The sequence below is a fragment of the Telopea speciosissima genome, chromosome 2 (assembly GCF_018873765.1).
Source record: "Telopea speciosissima isolate NSW1024214 ecotype Mountain lineage chromosome 2, Tspe_v1, whole genome shotgun sequence".
Classification (NCBI taxonomy): domain Eukaryota; kingdom Viridiplantae; phylum Streptophyta; class Magnoliopsida; order Proteales; family Proteaceae; genus Telopea; species Telopea speciosissima.
In genome coordinates this window covers 40,863,405-40,882,761 of record NC_057917.1, presented here as the reverse complement: position 1 = coordinate 40,882,761, position 19,357 = coordinate 40,863,405, and the positions used below count along the sequence as shown (strand labels likewise).

Genomic DNA, 19,357 nt, shown 5'->3' with positions numbered 1-19,357 from the left:
TTTGTGGATAACTAACTGAGGATGCTATAACTTTGTTGAGACTTGAGATCTTTGTTGCTTGATCACGATTGTTGGCAATGGTTTATATACCTAGAGCTGCCAAAGATATAATCAAATTGATTATCAGAACTACGTAAGTTCATTATTCTCTAATTTTTATGTTGGAAAACTCCACATCATGAGAGTATTCTCATGATGGCTGACCACTTTGGGCTACATGAAGGGCGGGACTTTGGGGACACTGTTGGATGGCTTTCACACCCTTTGGATTAACCACAGATCAACTATGGGGTGCCATCTCAATTATAGGCATACATTGTACTAGACTTTTTCCTTTATATTTGTAATGGTTGAACCATAAATAACAAATAAATTTGAATTTTAACAAGTTTTTGGAGCCTTATATCTAATACTGAAACTTACTAGGCTGATACATGATGACATAGCAAAACTGGTCCACATAAGTAAGCAACCCCACTGGCAGAAATTTGGGCTCTCATGAGAAGCTTCTCATTGCAAGTCACCCAAGAAGAATTCACACTTTTCAAATAAGCAGAGCTCATATGAATGGTATGCTCAGTGTTCTCAAAGTGGAAGCCAAGATCTATGAGAATCACTTGTAAATGATAAATTTGGGAAAGAAAATAAAAAAAAGGGTTGGGGGAGAAGGCATAAAGGAACAAAAGGAAAACAGTGATGGCCAGTTTATGTTGTTATCCTGCCCATAACTTAGTGTAACAGCCAGCACTTCCAATAATACAACTATAAATGACACTAGGACCTGACAAATACTGAAAGTATCTAATATCTATGTCAGTCAAAACTTAATGCACAAACCCAAAATAAAGGTTGTTCTAGGTGTATATGATGGTTAATTAGTTCTCCCAACATCAACAAAATAATATATAATGATTCTCTGACAGATGGATCTCACATGAGAAAGGATCTATCTCACCTTGCAAAACCAAAATCTGCAATCTTCAATACGGAATGGTTGTCATTAGTGAAAAGGAGGAGATTCTGTTAAGAAATTATACACATCGGAAAACATATAATGTCACTTGCTGCATAGAAGGAAAGAAATTAAATTTCAAAAGAAGAACCCATTTCCTCACTCTAATCTAACACTAGCATTGCACATTCTTAGAAGAGAAAACTACTGAAGATTCATTATTTTGCTTCCTATGAAGAACGGTACAACATAATAGGGTATAATTTCCACCCAAATCAAAAATGAGCGCCAGGTCTTGCCCCTGGACTAGCAACCGAAGTAAAATCATGGATGTTGCAACCGCTAATCCTAAAAGCTCAACCTTTTAAGAAAGGACCACAACAAAGGATGCCAACAGAACACCTCCCCCCACCCGGAACATGCAAGCCCACACGCACACGGCTCTACATGTGATACCATCACGTGGAACCGAGGAGCACAAGCATAGGGGCACAACAACACACAACACAAACCCCTCGCACTCACCAGGGATCGACCTCCTGGCTTTGATACTATGTAGCAAATCTGAACAATGAATAAGTAAAGCAGAAAAAAAGGAAGAAAGAGAAGAGAGAAGAAAAGTAATCGATTAGAGAGGAAACCCTCCCCCACTACTGCAGGGTCTAGGAGGGGCAAATGCACACAGCGTTACCCCCTGCTTCAAAAGAGAGGCTGTTTCCAAGTTTCGAACCCGCAACCAAAAGGTTGCAATAGTGCAACTAAACCATTGCGCGAAGGCTTGCCCACTCATATTCTTGGTGTTGTACCTAATAAATTGTCTCCTTGTGCTACTAAATGTGTGTTTCTTGAGTACTCTCGTACACAATAAGGATATAAATGTTTCGATATAGTATCTCGAAAACACTATGTTAGTGCCAATGTCACCTTTCTTGAGGGCACACCCTATTTTTCTAATGCTGGAAGAGTTTTGGACCATAGTTGTCACGGCGTCACGGCGATCCAAGTCGGTGGAGGGGTGTCACGTCGATATATCGACATGTCGCCCGCCATGGCGTTGCCATGGCGAGCATGTCGACCATGTTTTATTTTTTATTTTCTCTATTTTTAATGTGTTAATAGATGTATACTCAAGCCATGTTTTATTTTTTCTCTATTGTTTCTCAAGTTTTAAGAAGAAAATTCAGAAATCGAAGAAGAAATCGAAGAGGGAAAGAAGAAATCGAAAGAAATCGAAGAGGGAAAGAAGACAGGAAGAAGAAATCGAAGAAGAAATCGAAAGAAATTGAAGAGGGAAAGAAGAAATCGAAGAGGGAAGAAGAAATCGAAGACAGGAAGAAGAAATCGAAGAGGGAAAGAGAGTCAGGAGGAAGAAATCAAAGAGGGTCGCCATGGCGTAGGTCGCCATGCAGCCCTCTCCAGCGCCAGGACGCCATGGCGACGCCATGACAACTATGTTTTGGACGACACCTTTTTGCCTCTCCTTATGTTCCCCTCTTGTTTGTCATGACATTTCTTCTAATTATCATTCATATTCTTGTCAGTCACTATCTTCTCCTCTACAGGTTTATCATGATAAGGGTCGGAAGGCACCTCAAGTCGTACAATCATTGGATACACTACCTGGCCCACCACAATTTCCTTCGCCTAAATTTGCTCTTCCTCCTTTGGACCTTGACTTGCCTATTGCTGTTCATAAAGGTAAGCACTCCTATACTCTTTCTGGAAACGCTACAATCATATTGCTAATTCTGTTTCCTTTCAATATCTATCTCCTTCCTCTTGCCATCTTTCTTTGTCTTTATGGAAGCTCTTTTCCATCCTTGTTGGAAACAAGTAATGGATCTTGAGATGGATGTATTGATCAGTCGGCATGTACCGAAAGGAAAAGAACCTGTGAAAAGTAGATGGTTTTTGCTATAAAATATCCTCCTGATGGTCCTATTGAGCATTTGAAGGCTAGACTCATAGCCAAAAGTAGATGGTTTTTGCAATTAAATATCCTCCTGATGGTCCTATTGAGCATTTGAAGGCTAGACTCATAGCCAAAGGTTATACTCAGGCCTATGGAGTTGATTATTTAAGACTTTTTCTCTGGTAGCTTGGTTGCATTCTATTCATATTTTGATCTCTCTTGCTATTAACTTGGTTTGACCTTCATATCAGTTGGATGTGAATGACCTGTTTGCAGATTTGTAGGAAGAGGTGATTATGGAACAACCTCTAGGGTATGTTGCTCAGGGGGAGAATAGTAGTGGTAAGGTGTGTCGTTTACTGAAAGCTATTTATGGTATGAAGCAGTCCTCACGTGCCTGGTTTGATAAATTCAGTTGGGTGGTCCTTGATTGTGGGTTCCACCGTTTTCATTTGAATAGACATTTTCAGACTAAAGATTTGGGGCAGCTATGGTATTTCCTTGGTATTGAAGTTGCAAGTAGTAGAAAATGAATTAGCATATCTCAAAGGAAGTATATCACTGGTCTTCTCTCAGAAACTGTTGGGATCTAAGCCTGCTGCTACCTAATGCTAAACATAGTGGTGAAAGCAGTACTGAATTTTCATACAAATCAAGTTATTGGCATCTTGCAAGCAAGCTAATTTACTTGACCATAACTCGTCTAGATATTCCCTTGCAGTAAGTGTTGTTAACATGGTACAAGGTTTCGTGAAATATTGGAAATATTTTGTGAAACATTTCAGTTTCGCAAGCTGTCGAAACGAAACAGCCTGCGATATACATTTTTATCAAAGTTTCGACGGAAATTTCGGTCTAATGTACAGTTTCACCGTTTCGGTTGAAACTGTTAGTCCTTTAATATAAATACCAAGTTTCGCACGAAATGGATCGAAATTTACCAAATTTTGCATGAAATGGATCGAACTTTTGACCCATTCTGTGACTTTCGCCTTGTTTAAACTTCTGAACTTGGAAAACTCGATTTTCTTGCTGTCTTGGCCAAATCACTGCCATAAAAGCTTGGAAATAGTGCATGGGTGGTAGAGGAATGCATTGGAAGCGACGATTTGCTGTGTTGTTGGAAGATTTGTACAAGATCCAAAGTTGGAGTATATCACTTTTCCAGATTTCCAAAAACTAATTTTTGCAAATAAAAAAGGGACAAATACTAGGTGGTTGGCATTCAATTTTTTATATGTTACATAGTGTAGCCCCGTATATGACTTCATGGAACCGGATTTCATTTTCTGGAAAAAAATTGACTTCTTGCAACAAAATTGTGAAAAAATAGGATTAATACTTGGTGTTTGGAGGTCAATTTTATATATGTTGGATACCATTGGCCAATCTACGGCTTCACTTGATTTATCAAATGGTTTATAATTTGATGTCTATTTGGTGTGTGGAATAGGCCATATTAGAGAATGTATACAGCATACACTACCAACATAAGGTCCGAAGTAAAACTACCATTTTGAGTGTCATTTTTTAAAATCTAAGGGTTCCATTATGTTTAGAGAACCTAAAATAGGGTGTCCTAGAAGTTTCATGACCTAATTTGTCCATTTGGCCCCGAAACCAGCCATTGAAACGTTGAAGAAAAAAAAATGTGCAGATTCCTACTGAAATTTCGGTTTCAAGCCTGGTCAAAACCAAGCTCGAAAGCAAAACCTAGTTACTATGGTTGTTAATCAGTTTATGGAGACACCGAAGGAGGTTCATTCGAAGGCTGTTTGCCGTATACTATGGCACTATGTTATCTGACAGATACTTCAAGGAAGGGGCTGACTTACAGACGACAGGCATTCTCACTTGATATTGGTAGAGAGCGGACCTCGAGCAACGTTAAAGTCGCTCCATTGTGACCTAGTGGTCGTGGGTTCGAGTCAGGAAACAGCTTCTCCGCGAAGCGGGGGTAAGTACATTATGACTCTCCCCAGACCCTGCAGTGGTGGGAGCCTCATGCACTGGGTACGCCATTTTTTATTCTCGCTTGATATTGGTGACTATTCTAATGCCAACTAGGCTGGTGCTGCTGATGATAGAAGGTCTACTTGAAAGATATTGTACCTTTGTGGATGGTAACCTAGTCACTTGGAAGAATAAAAAAGCATAGTATTGTTGCAAGATCAAGTGCTGGAGCTGAGTAACGTGTTATGGCTCACACCATGGCTGAGTTGATATAGTTAAAACCTCTCATGGGATCACTTGGTTTTTCTAGTCACTAAACCAGTGGAGATGTTCTATGACAATCAAGCAGCTGTCTATATTGCTAGTAATCTTGTTTTTCATGATAGAACCAAACATATTGAAGTAGATTATCATTTTGAACAAGATGCGATTATGAAGAAAATTATCTCGACCCTTATGTTCATCCTTTAGATCAGTTAAGCGATATTTTCACTAAGGATGTCAGTTATGGTTCATACTTATCATATGTTCCAAGCTAGGTATGGGAGATGTCTATGCTCCAGCTTAAGGGGGAGTGTTGGTGAGAAGTACTGGATCATTAGCTTATTTAGTAGAGCTGTACTGAATCATATTAGTATGATGTACTAGATCATGTTATGAGGAGTACTTAGTACTTCACATCAAAAATGGCTAACATGAATAAAAAATTAAACAATGTAGAGTGACTAGAAGCAGCTTGATTATCATAGCAAATATTATAAAAATACCCCCACTCTACCGACTCTATTAATTAGAGTCGGTTAGGGGGGAAACTTCCCAAAACACCCCTAATTAATAGAGTTAGTAGAGTGGGGGTATTTTTGTAATATTTTCTCTCTTTCTTTTATTATTATAAACAGATAGAGCTTGGATGTTCATTAACGCATCCAAGCATTAAGCTCTAATTCTCCTGTTAACATGGAATTAGAGCAGGTTATGTTAGAACTTTAAACAACCACCCTTCCTATTCGCACGTCTCTCTCCTTCTCTCTTCTTCCCTCGATCTTTCCTTCCTTTCTTTTGCTTCTTTCCCTAAGTAAAGGGCAGCAGTAATGAGGTGATCCATGGATCTAGTTGCTACCCTCCATTACCTCATTCATTAATGCCCTACTTTTTCAAAAATTCGATAGAAGCTGTGCCTCTTCTACCTGCGACTTTTGAAGACTTCAACTTTGAGGACTGATTCCTTCTCTGTTATTGAGGATCAATTCTCCCTTCTTAGAAGATCAAGAACAGCAGGGATTCTTTGGACAAGCTTTTATCCCCATCAACATATTTCAGCCTTCTCTCTCTATCGATCTCACCAAATATCAGGTTTTTTTAAAAACCATGACATTATCGATTAAGGGATTCTGGCTGTCTGCTGTAGCTGATTTTTGGAGCGGCTTCCCACCATTAAAGGAGAATTCGATCCACTTTCTGGTCCATTTTGCCTTAGTTTTTTTTGGGATTTCTCCCATCAGCAACCTTCTTGCGATTTGGGCTTTCTCAAAACCCTGACACCTGCCGATCTCATCATTGGCTCATCTTCTTGAGCTGCCTTTTGGAGGATATTTGGACTACCAGAGAGAACAACTCGATTACAGTTTGGGGCCATTCTGCCAGCTGGTTTGTGAGATTTGATTAAATTTCCATTTGCATCGATTTTCTCAGATCGAGTTGTCTGGTTCTGCCTCCCATCTTCTGTCATCATGACTGGTTCTGATCTCTCTACTGCAACTTCTGGTTCTGATGGACAAGGTCGCAATGAGTACCTCCCTTTCGCTGCTAACTCTATCAAACTGGAAGTATCCAATTATCTGATGTGGTCCAGGTCTACATACCTCTCTCTTGCTGGTCAGGGCCTTACCGGACACATTACTGGCACTACTATGCAGCCAACAACACCTGGTTGTCCCCAAGATTGATGGATCTCCAATGATTCCTTGGTAATGTCTTATTTACTTGGTTTCATGCAATCAGATCTTGCTAGTGGATATCTGCTCTTGGAAACTGTTGCTCAAATATGGCCTACTGCAAGAAACCTATGGGCAAATGGGGAATGATGCTCAGGTGTATGAACTCCAGAAAAAGGTTCATGACACTACTCAAAAGAAACTCTCCGTCTCCAAGTACTATGCTTCTCTCCATAGTTTGTGGTAACAATTGGATCATTAATCTAATTATCAGCCCACTAGTGCCACCGACATTGCTGCCTATCAGAAAAAATGTGGATAAAATCAGAGTTTATGACTTCTTGGCTGGATTGAATGTTGAAAATGACCAGATTCGTGTTCAAGTCCTGAGCACATCTCCATTTCCTACCCTAGAGTAGTCCTATGCCTTAGTCCATTCTGAAGAAAATCGTCGAGCTGCTATGTTGCATACTCCCACCACTGACCGATAAGCTTTACAGACTGTTGCCACTGCTACTCCAATATCTAATGGGCCTCCTCGTATTGGTGATTCTTCTGAGGGGCCTGTGAAGTGCGAATACTATAACAAGCCATATCACACCAAAGCCACTTGTTCGAAGATTCATGGTAAACCTGCACAGGATCCATCAGTTGCTCTCCTTCCATAACTTTGTATTCTGTTTTGCATATTCAATCACTACTAAACTTCTTTCTATTAGTAGTCTTGTGATCTGAATTACAAAGTAACATTTTTTTCCTTCCCACTGTGTTTTTCAGGATCTGGTAACGGGGAAGACGATTGGATGTGGTAAAGTACATGGTGGATTATACCTGCTTGATGATGGTTGTCATCCTCCAACAACATTACCCTCTCAAATACATTAGAACTCTTTGGTCTCTTTTAAATTACAGCAATGGCATTATTGATTAGGTTACCCCCCCTTTAGGAACTTTATCTCTTTTATTTCCAGCATAGTATAGCAATGTAATAAGGATGAATTTTTTGTGAGGCTTGTGTTCTGGCCAAACGGACTTGTTCAACTTATTCAGCTTATAATAAAAGAAGTCTTTCTCTTTTCCATATGATTCTTACTGATGTGTTGGGTCCTAGTCGCAAAATTTCTCTTTCTGGCCATCTTTGGTTTGTTCCCGTTATTTATTGTTACTCTAGAAATACGTGGTTGTATGTAATGCAGGCCACCCTCAAAATTTTGAGAAGTGACAATGGCAAAGAATATTTGGAAGGCAGTTCCAAAAGTACCTTGTTGATCATGGAATTGTAAACCAAACCAGTTGTGTCGATACCCCAAGCTAGAATGGAGTGGCTGAAAGAAAAAACTGCCACTTATTTGAGGTGGCTAGAGCCCTTATGTTTGCTCGGCATGTTCCCCCCCCCCCCAATATTGAGGGATGTTGGCCTAACTGCTGCCTACCTCATCAATCGGATGCCTACTAGGGTCCTTGACTCTCGTACCCCAGCTGATGTGTTACTTTGCACCTCCTCCTTTGTGGTTCCCCCTAACGTGTTTGGCTGTGTTTGTTATGCTAGGGATACTAGATTGGCTAGAGACCAACTAGGAGCCAATACAAAAGGATCTGTTATGAACTGGTAAGCCGATTGGGACAAAAAATGGATATAGGTAAAAATTAGGGTTAGGGTTTGAGGTGCTGAATATGCTAGGCAGGTGTGGGGGAGTCTATCAATGAAGGTCCTGAGATAGTATGATGAGCGGAAGTGTATAAACTAGAATGGCAGCAGGTTAGGGTTTCGGATTTTTGAAAAGAATAAAGAGAGGGAATTTAGGGTTTATAGTAGGAATTTGAGAGGGAGCTTTGGATCGAGTTCTCTAGGGGTAGATATGAGCACTCAGGCCAGAGTATGGAAGGGTTTTAATGGCCGGAATTATCTGGACAGGAATTTAGGGTTTTAGGGTTTAATGGGGTTTGAAGGAATCTAGGGTTTTGAGGACTGGATGGGGCAGAGGAGTGGATCGAATGGAGGGAGAGTATGTTGGGGATGCGATGGTTTGAATTTGATGTAATTCTGATGGAGGGTTAAGTCTGAGCAGGATTTAGAGTATGGAAAACAGTAAAAACTAAAAGGGGGAGATTAGGGTTGGGTTGTAGAGGATGAGAAGAAGTAAGGGGATGGGGATGTTGTCACACTTACTGGCAATGGTATCAAGAAAATAATTAGCAGCAGCAGAACTTGAATAAAAATTGCAACTTGGAAGAAAAAATTGAAGAGAGCATGTACGAACCACTCGGGCTTCACACCGCAAGGTGTTCAATTGGATCACACACCAATCCCACCTGCTTCGATCTGACACAAAGCAATCTTTATAGTGGAAGAGAAGCAGCAGCAGCTTGCACAACCAAAATTTTAATTTCAAGGTGGAGATTAATGATGATTTAAATCATGGCTTATAGCCTTACCGACTTAAACAAATCCACACTCCTCTCTAAATCGTGGGTGTGGTGTGGACCCAAAAAAAGAAATTTACATAATATGAAAAGGGAGAGACTCAAGTCACTTAAATTGAACCATTGGTTCAATCAGGCTGGGCCGGTTCAATTTAAAAACATAAAAACTCTTTAAAAAAAAATTAAATATAGAACCACTACTACTACTATTAATACTTCTACTTGGGTAGCAGCTTCTTGTTCTTCTTCTTCGTGCGAATATAGTACTTCAACTCTGCAGCATTCTCCCACCCAGAAAGCTTACAAGTGTTACTATCCCCCCACTTGACGCACCTTGGTGAGTATGGATGTTATTTTCAACAAAACCCTTTCCTATTATTCATCACCACCTCTTCCGAGGGAGCATTCAAGTGAAAAGATGTGTTGACCCTTGAGGCTCCTCTTCTGTATACCCAGCCTGACCCAACTACCCTTATTGCTCACATGGCTCCTCCTGCTCCTTCTGCTCCTGCCCCTTCCTCTACATTAGCTGGAGGGGATCCTATATAGGGGGAGACTATGGATAATGGTGATGATGAAGTTCATGTTTAGAGGGACCTCACTCCAGTCCAGAAAAACATTGGTGAGTTTCAAAGGAGAATTGATGATTCTAACCTTAAAACCTATCAGAGAGGATGTTCCAGAAACAAGCCGCTTCAATCCATTGCAGCACCAGTACCCATCCAGTTGCCGACTCTAGATCCAGAACCTACTTCTACATCTGGTAAAGACCTCTTCTCCTAAGTTGTCTATTTCTCTTCGCAAAGGAACTAGGACTTGTATTCAGCATCCTATATCTCATGTTGTTTTTTATAATTCTATTTCTCCATCCTTTCGTGCATTTGTTTCTTCTGTTTGTATTCCCCAAAATTGGCAGGAAGCTTTTACAGATGGAACACGGAAGGCAGCAATGATGGAAGAAATGAGAGCCTTACAAAAAAAATGATACATGGGATCTTGTGGTTCTTCCTCCAGGGAAAAGACCAATTCAATGTAAATGCGTGTTTGTGGTCAACAGAAGGTGATGGCACTATGGACCAATATAAGGCCTGACATATGGCAAAAGGATTTACTCAAATGTATGCGATTGACTATTAGGATACCTTTGCACCTATTGCAAAACTAAACACTGTCAGAGTGTTATTATCTTGTGCAGTAAATTTGGGATGGGATCTACAACAGTTGGATGTGAAGAATGCCTTCATCCATGGAGAGCTTGAGGAGGAGGTATATATGGATATTCCTCCTGATTTCTCATGCGACAAAACCCGAGGCAAGGTTTGCAAATTGAAGTGTGCTCTCTACAGGCTGAAGCAATCACCTCAAGCTTGGTTTGGCAAATTTGACAAGGCTATAGTTTCTGTGGGCTATAAGCAGAGTAATGTTGACCATACTCTGTTTATAAAACAGATTGGTGATAAAGTCACCATTCTCATAGTCTATGTTGATGATATTGTGGTTACCGGGAATGATGGTGATGAGATTAGAAAATTACAGAACTTCCTTGGCCGTGAATTTGAAATAAAGGATCTAGGAAAACTGAGGTACTTTGTAGGGATAGAAGTTGCTCGATCTTCAAAGGGCATCTTTCTCTCTCAAAGGAAGTATATCCTAGATCTATTGTCAAAGACCGGATTGTTAGGGTGTCATCCTGTTGAGAACCTATGGAAACTACTACGAGGCTCAAGGACAAACAGGTTAAATCGGTTGACAAAGGTCACTATCAGCGGTTGGTGAGCAAACTAATTTACCTTTCTCATACACGGCCTGATATAGTTATTGTCGTGAGTTTGGTAAGTCAATTCATGCATGATCCTTATTCTTCTCATATGGATGTTGTTCTTCGTATCCTTTGCTATTTGAAGTCAGCTCGAGGAAATGGATTCTTTTATCTCCTCATGGTCATCTACAAGTTGAAGCGTATACTGATGTCGATTGGGCTGGATCTGCCAATCGGCAAACTATCTTTGGTTATTGCTCCTTCGTAGGTGGAAATCTAGTCACTTGGCATAGCAAAAAGTAGAATGTGCTAGCAAAATCTAGTGCTGAAGCAGAGTTTTGTGCTACAACGCAAGGAATGTGAGTTGTTGTGGCTTAGAGGTCTATTGCAAGATCGTGGTGTTCCTATTCGTCTTCTAATGATGTTGTATTGTGACAATAAGGCTGCTATTAGTATTGCTCACAATCTTGTTCAGCATGATCATACCAAGCATGTGGAGATTGATAGACACTTCATCAAGGAGAAGCTAGAAGGACTGATCTGCGTTCCCTTTGTGAAGTTTGCTGATCAATTAGCTGATGTGTTCACTAAGGGGTTAAGTGGGGAAGTCTTTCATCCTATTTTAGTCAAATTGGGAATGTGCGATATTTATGCTCCAACTTGAGAGGGAGTGTTAAAATAGCTACCATAGGGGTGTTTTGTTTGACTTTTCTTGCAATATGAAGGTTTACATATGTTTATATAAGCTAAAATAAGTTCCCCTGAAATATCGGAGCCTAATATGGCCATTTAACCATAGAAACGGCCAACCGAAATAGTTAAGCATAAATACACTGTTTTGGCGAATTTTCACCCGTTTCGATCTATTTCGCTAATTTCGGTCTCACTGAAATGGCCTACCGAAACGAGATTTTGAACTATGCATCCAAGAGTCTCAAGCATACAAATAGATCCTTCCCCCCCCCCCCCCAACCAGACAACTGACAAAAATGACTGTTAAATTATCATGCTGAGAAGAAGACCAGACCATTGCATGTCCATATATAGTAGAACCAACTCACAAGATTCAAGAAAGATGAGGCTCTTTTTTGTTATACTTGACTCAAAAGGTTTGAATTATAGTTCTTGTTGTTCTAGGTTGTGCTGCCTAATTAATTTGTTTTTGATATCCATTGACATCAGCAAATTTTAAATGAGTCTATAATTGCTGCTGATACTATTCATAATCCTGATAGAACACTTTTACCATTGTAAGATGTCATTGAAGCTAGTCAGTTCACAACAAAACTAGATGAAAATTAGAATATTATTTTTATATTAATGGCTCTAAGAAACTTCCATCTTTATCACAAAAACAGGAATCCAATACTGTATATCAATGTCAGCCTGTATTCTCAGGCATAGGATGTTGAAACATCAATTAGTAGAATAAATCCAACTTTCAAGTTCTCAGCCATTCATATTATCTTTACACAGATAAATGAAAACTTCACTGAGTCAAACTGATCATACCCTAGGTACTACATGAAAACAAAATCAGCACAGTTAACAGAGCAGCAAATTTATCAGAAACAAGAAAATTCCATAGAAGCTGCTAGAACAAACCTGTGGCTTTAGATCTCGATGTATAAGATTGTTTTCACGGAGCACTTGTAAACCAGCAGCTTAAGAAGACATAACATTCTGTTATTAGGGAAAGAACTCATCGAGGATATGCAACATAAGATCACCAAAGAAAATGCCAGCCATATAAAATGAAGTTATATGTACCTAGCTGCTGCATGAAGTGCTTCACAGTTGCTTCTGGAACTCTTCCACCATGACGTTGAATATATATAGAAAGATCACCTCCTCTGCAATATTCCAATACCAGATGTATTCTTCCAGGACCCTAGCTAACAAGAAAGACAACGGATGAAACAAAATAAAAGACTATTTGAGGATATTCAAGTTTCACAGAAGTGACCATTTCTTTGGCAACTTTTACTACAAGCGATAGGAAAAATTAAGTGCTCCCCATCAGCATGCAAACTTCTAAAACAAAGTTATTCCATTTGGTGTGATCGTCATTACTCCGCCCTGACACTTGAACCACCAAAACAAAACCAGACTATATTTCATCAATTCCCTCAAAGAACCACTCCTCCAAGTAGGCCCAAGAAAAACATTCAGGCCAAAACAGCATCCTTCTAAAATTTTCCCACTTCTATAATTTTTTTATTTGATTAAGAAGATTAATAACTCAAGCTGGCGTAAGTGTCTTGAGGAGGCTCAAGAAGAACTTTCTGAGTCCATGATAGCAAACCTGATCTCTTAAGTCTAACTAACTGACAAGGGATGGGAACAGCTAGATGGATCTCCAAACAACAAAGGATAGCGAAACTAACAGGACTGAATATGAAGAACCAAAGTTTCAAAATAAAGAACTAAAAGAAGATGTGCTGGACTAGTCCTAATAACATTAGGAAAACAGATCAGATCAGCAAGAACTAGACTTCCAACCAACTAAATCAGAGTCTCAGAACTAAATTCAATAAAGTAAGTTAACAGAAACTTATATATCAAATATGAAGCATCTTGAAAGAATAGCTTTGATCAAATCAGCATAATAACGGATTGGAAATCTTAAGTGGCACATTAGGCTCTGGTAGCGCACTCTAGGTATGTCGCTTTCTGCGTGGGTTTAGGCTATGGCGGTCACTCCCCCTCGGGAGGAGCCCCCCCGATCCTCCCCTTCGTGGTTCTCTTGGAGGTGGGTCCACTGCTTCCTTTGCTGCTGTGTTGTCGTGGTCCTTGGCTCCTCCTCGTATCGCTGTCGAGGTCAAGTCGCCTTCCTCCCACTTTGGAGAACCCGCAGTTTTTTTCACCAGGGAAGAGGTCGAGAGATCAGAGAAAGCCTTTGAGTCTTCTTTAATAGCCAAATGCAGCCATGGCAGGCCTTCTCTCTATGTGATAAAGGCTCACCTAACGAAGAATCTCTTCCTTCAGGGGGAAGTCGCGATTTCCACTTTGGATCAACGTCACGCTCTCCTGCGATTCTCGACACCGGCAGATTTCGTCATTGTGTGGCTGAAAGAGCAGATCTTCATACAAGGATTTCGTTTGCGTTTTATGCGCTGGTCTTCTGGGTTTGTCTCCGGCTGGGAGTCACCACTCGCCCCTGTCTAGGTGTCCCTGCCTGGACTCCCAATCAACTTTTACCAAGGAAACTTCCTAGTTTCCATTGCTGGCACGATCTGAAGGTTACTCAAGGTGGACGGGGCAACGGCAAACTGCTCTCGTACAGTGGAGGCCAGATTCTGTGTTGAGGTTGATCTCAGGAATACCTTACCTTCAAGGGTATGGGTGGGATGTGGCTCTGAAGGTTTCCACCAAAAGGTAGTTTACGAACGGCTTCCCCCTTACTGTGTGTCATGCTCAAAGATCGGCCATTCGCAAGAGGTTTGTAGGAGGCAGCTGAGGAGGAAGGGAGGCGCTGAGATACCTATCGCTGCGGGAGGGCCTGAGGCTCCTATTCAAAACTGCCCAGCGGCGCCTAGTAACGGAGGACAGCCTGGGCTTCGTTTCAGGGATGATGTTCAGTGCAGCGATGGGGTTCGTAACAGAGATGGGGTGTTTATTCCGAGAGGTGAAGGTACCTCGAGTGAGGCAGGGGTGTTGGTTGCAGCGGCAAGTCGCGATCAGCCTGCGACTCGTTGTCGAGGGCGTTGGAAATCAACAGGGAGGCAAGTCTCTTCAAGGAGGCAAGAACCTACTGGGGGGCATGGCGTGGCCTCCGGTGCGCAGTCGAATTGTGAGGATCCAATCGAAGAACCTGCAGGATTGCCTGCGCTGGCGGGTGCTTCTCTGTCGTTGGACTTGGCTTTTAGGGACTGTTGCGTTGAGGTCGTAGGCTCGGGCTTGGGTATGGTTGCTCCATCGGAACAGACTGGTGGCTTGGTGACTGGTTTGGGGCAGGAGGTCTCTCATACTGAAGTTCTCTCGCTTACAGAGGACCTTTCGCAGACTTTAGAAGAGGGTGAAGTTTCTTCTGGGAGGACAGCACCTCCGGATCAGGCAGGGCTGTAGCGCACGAGGAGCCTGGTATTCAAGGGTGGGATTTGGTTACTTTTGAGGCTGCTGAGGGCGTCGTCTCAGCTGGCTGCTCTCAGTCCTTATCCAATGATCACTCCCCTTTCTTTGAAGGCGCGGCCATTGGGGTTAGAGCTAATGATGACTACCATGTGCCCAGCGGATCAGAGACTCCTCCCCTAGGCCAAGATGCGTTGCTGGAAAGCTTTAAGAGTTTTAATGCTGCTATTGAAGGTCGGATACGCAGAACGCTGGACAGGATGAGGGAGGATCCCACTGCCTCGCTGCCGGCAGGCTCTCATGGAGGGAGGAGGCAGACTTCTCTGGCGCTCTTTCTAAGTGCTGCCCATGTCTATAAAAGGAAGAAAATCAGGAAGAGCAAAAGGGGGAGACCAGCTAAAGAGGGATCCTCGCGGCGTGTTACAAGATCGATGAGATCGCTAGGGCCCTCTTGAAATTTTCCTACATGAGTTGTTTATTTTGGAATGCCCACGGAATTGGGAATAAGCCTTCTACTAGGCGGTTGAAAACTCTTATTAATATGCATAAGGTGGACATAGTGGCTATTGCAGAACCTAAGGCACAAGTCTCCAAGGCGTGGGTGGTCTTAAGGCGAATTGGTTTGGACTCGATGTACACTGGTGAGCGTATCTAGGTGTTTTGGAGAACTTTGGTACAGATCTCTATGTTGGAGGAGCACCGGCAGTTTGTGACTTTGAACTGCGTTGATGTTAGTGCAGGGACTTTTGCATTCACTTTTGCTCATGGGCTCTGCTCAGTGGTAGAAAGGAGGGAGGTGTGGGAGAGACTGGTTAGATTTTCTTCTTCCGACTCACTCCCTTGGTCGGTAGGAGGGGATTTTAATGCAGTGGTGTCTCCCACAGAGAAAATAGGGGGCAGCCCTGCTTGCTCGTTATCGCTGGATGAGTTCGGTAGCTTTGTGAGTGATGCGGGCCTTGTAGATGCGGGCTATGCAGGTAACATGTTCACTTGGACAAACAACCGCATGGGTGCGGGTAGAGTAATGGCCAGATTGGATCGTTTCTTGGTGAACCCAGCATGGTTGGCAGCCTTTCCAAGGTGCGAGGTGTCACATCTAAACAGGACGTGTTCAAACCACACTCCGCTGTGGCTCACGTTTTCTGCAGGTTGCAACCGTCCAGCCACCGCCTTTAAATTTCAGCAAATGTGGTTGCTTCATCCAAATTTCACTGAGTTTGTCAAGGGTGTTTGGGAGGAACCGGTGGATGGCTCCCCACTCCTTGTCCTGTTCTTGAAACTAAAGAGACTTCGGGGGGCTCTCCAGAAGTGGAACAGGGAGGTCTTTGGGAATGTTCATTAGAAGGTTAAGGATGCTGAAGATTCTGTTTGCAGATTGGAGGTTACCTATGACCAGAGCCCTAGTGAGGGGGCTAAGGAGGAGCTTGTGGAGGCCAGGAATATCTTGGAAGGGGTACTTCTTCAGGAGGAAATTTTCTGGAAACAAAAGTCCAGAGTCACTTGGCTTAAGGAGGGGGATCGTAACACTAAATTTCTCCATTCCATGGTTAACGTCAGAAGAAGACAGGCTAGAGTGGATAAGATTAAAGGGGAGGACGGGGAATGGATCTGCAACCCTGATGGGGTACAGGCACAGGCAATGCGTCACTTCTCAGATCTTTTTGCTTCTCAAGGCAGTCTGGTGGACGAAGAGCTTTTGGCATTGAATCCCACCATTGTAACGGAGGATGAGAATGCTGACCTGTTACTTTTACCTTCCTTGGAGGAGGTAAAGAAGGCCGTTTTCTCTTTATCTTGTGACAGTGCGCCAAGTCCTTATGGCTTTTCGGGGTATTTCTTCACAGCATGCTGGGAGGTGGTTGGCTCTCATGTCTGGGCAGCAGTAGTGGATTTCTTCGAGGGTGGGGCCCTCCCTAGAAGCTACACTTCAGCTAATCTCGTGCTCATCCCCAAGAAGGAGAACCCTGAGGTAATGGCTGATCTCCGCCCTATTAGTCTTTGTAACTTTTCTTATAAGATTATTGCCAAGATTATTGTCTCTAGGCTGGCGGGGTTGCTTCCGTCTCTTGTGGAGGCAGAACAGGGTGCTTTTGTGCAGGGCAGGTGCATCCATGACAGTATCTCCATTGTCCAGGAGGTTGTTCAGGACCTTAACAGGAAGACTCGAGGGGGTAATGTGATCCTCAAGCTTGATATGGACAAGGCCTACGACCGGCTAGAATGGGGTTTTCTTTGGCTAGTCCTCTCTAAGTTCGGCTTTTGTGAGGCGTGGATCAACTTGATCAATAAGGTGGTGGAGAATTGTTGGTTCTCTATTGTGTTGGGTGGCAGTCAGTCCGGTTTTTTCAAATCCTCTAGGGGGTGAGGCAGGGGGATCCGTTGTCTCCTGCTCTTTTTATTTTGGCGGAGGAAGTATTAAGCAGGGGCATCAAAAAGCTGTTCTTGGAGGGGCACTGATGCAGGTTCATCATAGATATTGGCTTATTTCTTTAGAAATAGGCCTAGGGTTGGGTCATATACATGTTGGGCCTTTGTTCCCAAGGGTTTTCTATGTATTAGGCCACTTTAATGAGCCTAAACGAGGGGTACATAGGTTGCATACGGGATTAGCCCAATACTTAGTTTATTTTTATGTTTTCTAATTGAACCGGTTCAAATTGGTTGCATCCAATTGGTTCAATTTAAGTGATCATGTGACTTGGTTAAGTGGTCATGTGACAACTTAAGTGGTCACGTGATGTAAGTTGGGCTGGATTAGGACTCTATAAGTCCAGCCATATTTTGAGTCTATTTCCTTTAGTATTTTAGTTTCCTAGTCAATTAAAATTACCTAATAGGTTAGGGATAGGATTAGGCCATTCCTTTTTAGTGTCTAAGTCTATTTTTTAGTCTTCTATATAAGTTTGTAAGGGAGGCCAGCATTGTACACGAATTTGATTAATGAAAAAAGCTTTTGCTTGTTGGCTGCCATTGCTGCTGCTCCTGTGCTCCTTGTGAGTGTGCATCCTTGTGGTTCTATCAAGGTGGAAAGGGACTGGTGGAATCCGGTTGACTCCTTACGCCGTGACGGCTGGGAGGATCTTCTTTAAATTCGAAAGTGGCTTTATCCTTCACAACTGTTGAAGCTTGCTGCCAGTGGAATCTTCAGTAAGTTTGACGCCAAAATTCTTCTTCTAATCCTCTAATCCTTTCCCCCAATTGATCCCCTTTATTTTTTGTTTAAATCCCATAAACCCTAACTCCATTAAAGCCCAAAACCTGCAACTCAATTCTGTCCAGAATTGCAGAATTTCAAAACTCATCCAAACCCTAACCTTTTTATACCATATTGACCCCCTAGACCTACCCATTAATACCCTATAAACCCCTTTCCCAATATCCAACCCAAACCCTAGGAATTGATCTAAATCCTAGTGTTGTCCATTCGAACCAGCAGTCCCTTTTGTTATTTGATCCGGTTGTTTGGCTCCTAGTAGGTCTCCTACCTGTCTAGGACTACATTAATTGGTATCAGAGCTATAGCGGAGGGAAGCTCCAACCAAGCCTCGAAAGACCCACCTCCATTCGTTTTTAAGACCCGAGTTCGTCTACCCAATGGGAGCACAACCATATTAATTGTTGATGAGAGGCGACGTAACAACATTATTTCACAATCCGTGGTGGATATGTTGTCCCAATCAGGAGAGATTTGCATCATGCCTACAGGTAAAGTCTGTGTTGAATTTGGGTGTTCTTCATACCATGATGGTGCTTGGTGTCAGCCGGTACCACATTCAAAGAGTTTTATTGCAGTAGGTGGTGATTGGTTGGACGAGCGACAAGGTTGGATTGAACCTGAAAACAACTCGTGTGTCCTACCTGATCGACACCGTCTATACCATTTATTTACTCTAAAAGGGTTACAACCAAAGGTGACCACATCGACTGTACAGCCACAGGGACTGCCAAACATGTCAATTCAAACGCAAATGGCATCGACTGTGTTTGAAGTTTCACCAATGGCAAATGCACCAACAGAAGATCCTACTGAAGTGATCTATGTTGAAGAAACCAATATAGATAAGGCTGAACCAGTAGAAGATGAAAAGCTGATTGAGAGCATTCCAAAGGAAAACAATGACCTTCAAGATGCTGCTCTTGAAGAGGTGGAGCTTGTGTCTCATGCATTAGATGAGAAGGTTGCTAACACTGAAGGCTCTATGCATGAGACATTGACAGTTGCTGCTGATTCACAGGCAGAACGCATAGAGTTTGTTATGCCACCATGGTTCTTCGAAGAGAATGCTCCACGCATTGAAGACTTTATCCCCAATGTTCCTGCCTCATCGGAATTTTGTTTGGGGATGGTCAAA

General features: G+C 42.3%; 1 protein-coding gene across 2 annotated transcripts in view; it reads right to left on the bottom strand.

Annotated features, from left to right (window-relative positions):
• LOC122652094 (serine/threonine-protein kinase ATG1c-like) overlaps positions 1 to 19,357 on the bottom strand; it is a 74,864-nt gene that overhangs the window by 28,606 nt on the left and 26,901 nt on the right. The window contains exons 2-4 of one of the 2 annotated variants that reach the window (XM_043845766.1): positions 12,705 to 12,825; positions 12,540 to 12,598; positions 956 to 1,020 (exon numbers count right to left, since the gene is read on the bottom strand). In XM_043845766.1, the coding sequence (XP_043701701.1) occupies positions 956 to 1,020; positions 12,540 to 12,598; positions 12,705 to 12,825 (245 nt within the window). Of the gene's footprint in view, positions 1 to 955; positions 1,021 to 12,539; positions 12,599 to 12,704; positions 12,830 to 19,357 lie in introns of both variants that reach the window. The other variant, XM_043845767.1, reaches the window with a different exon arrangement.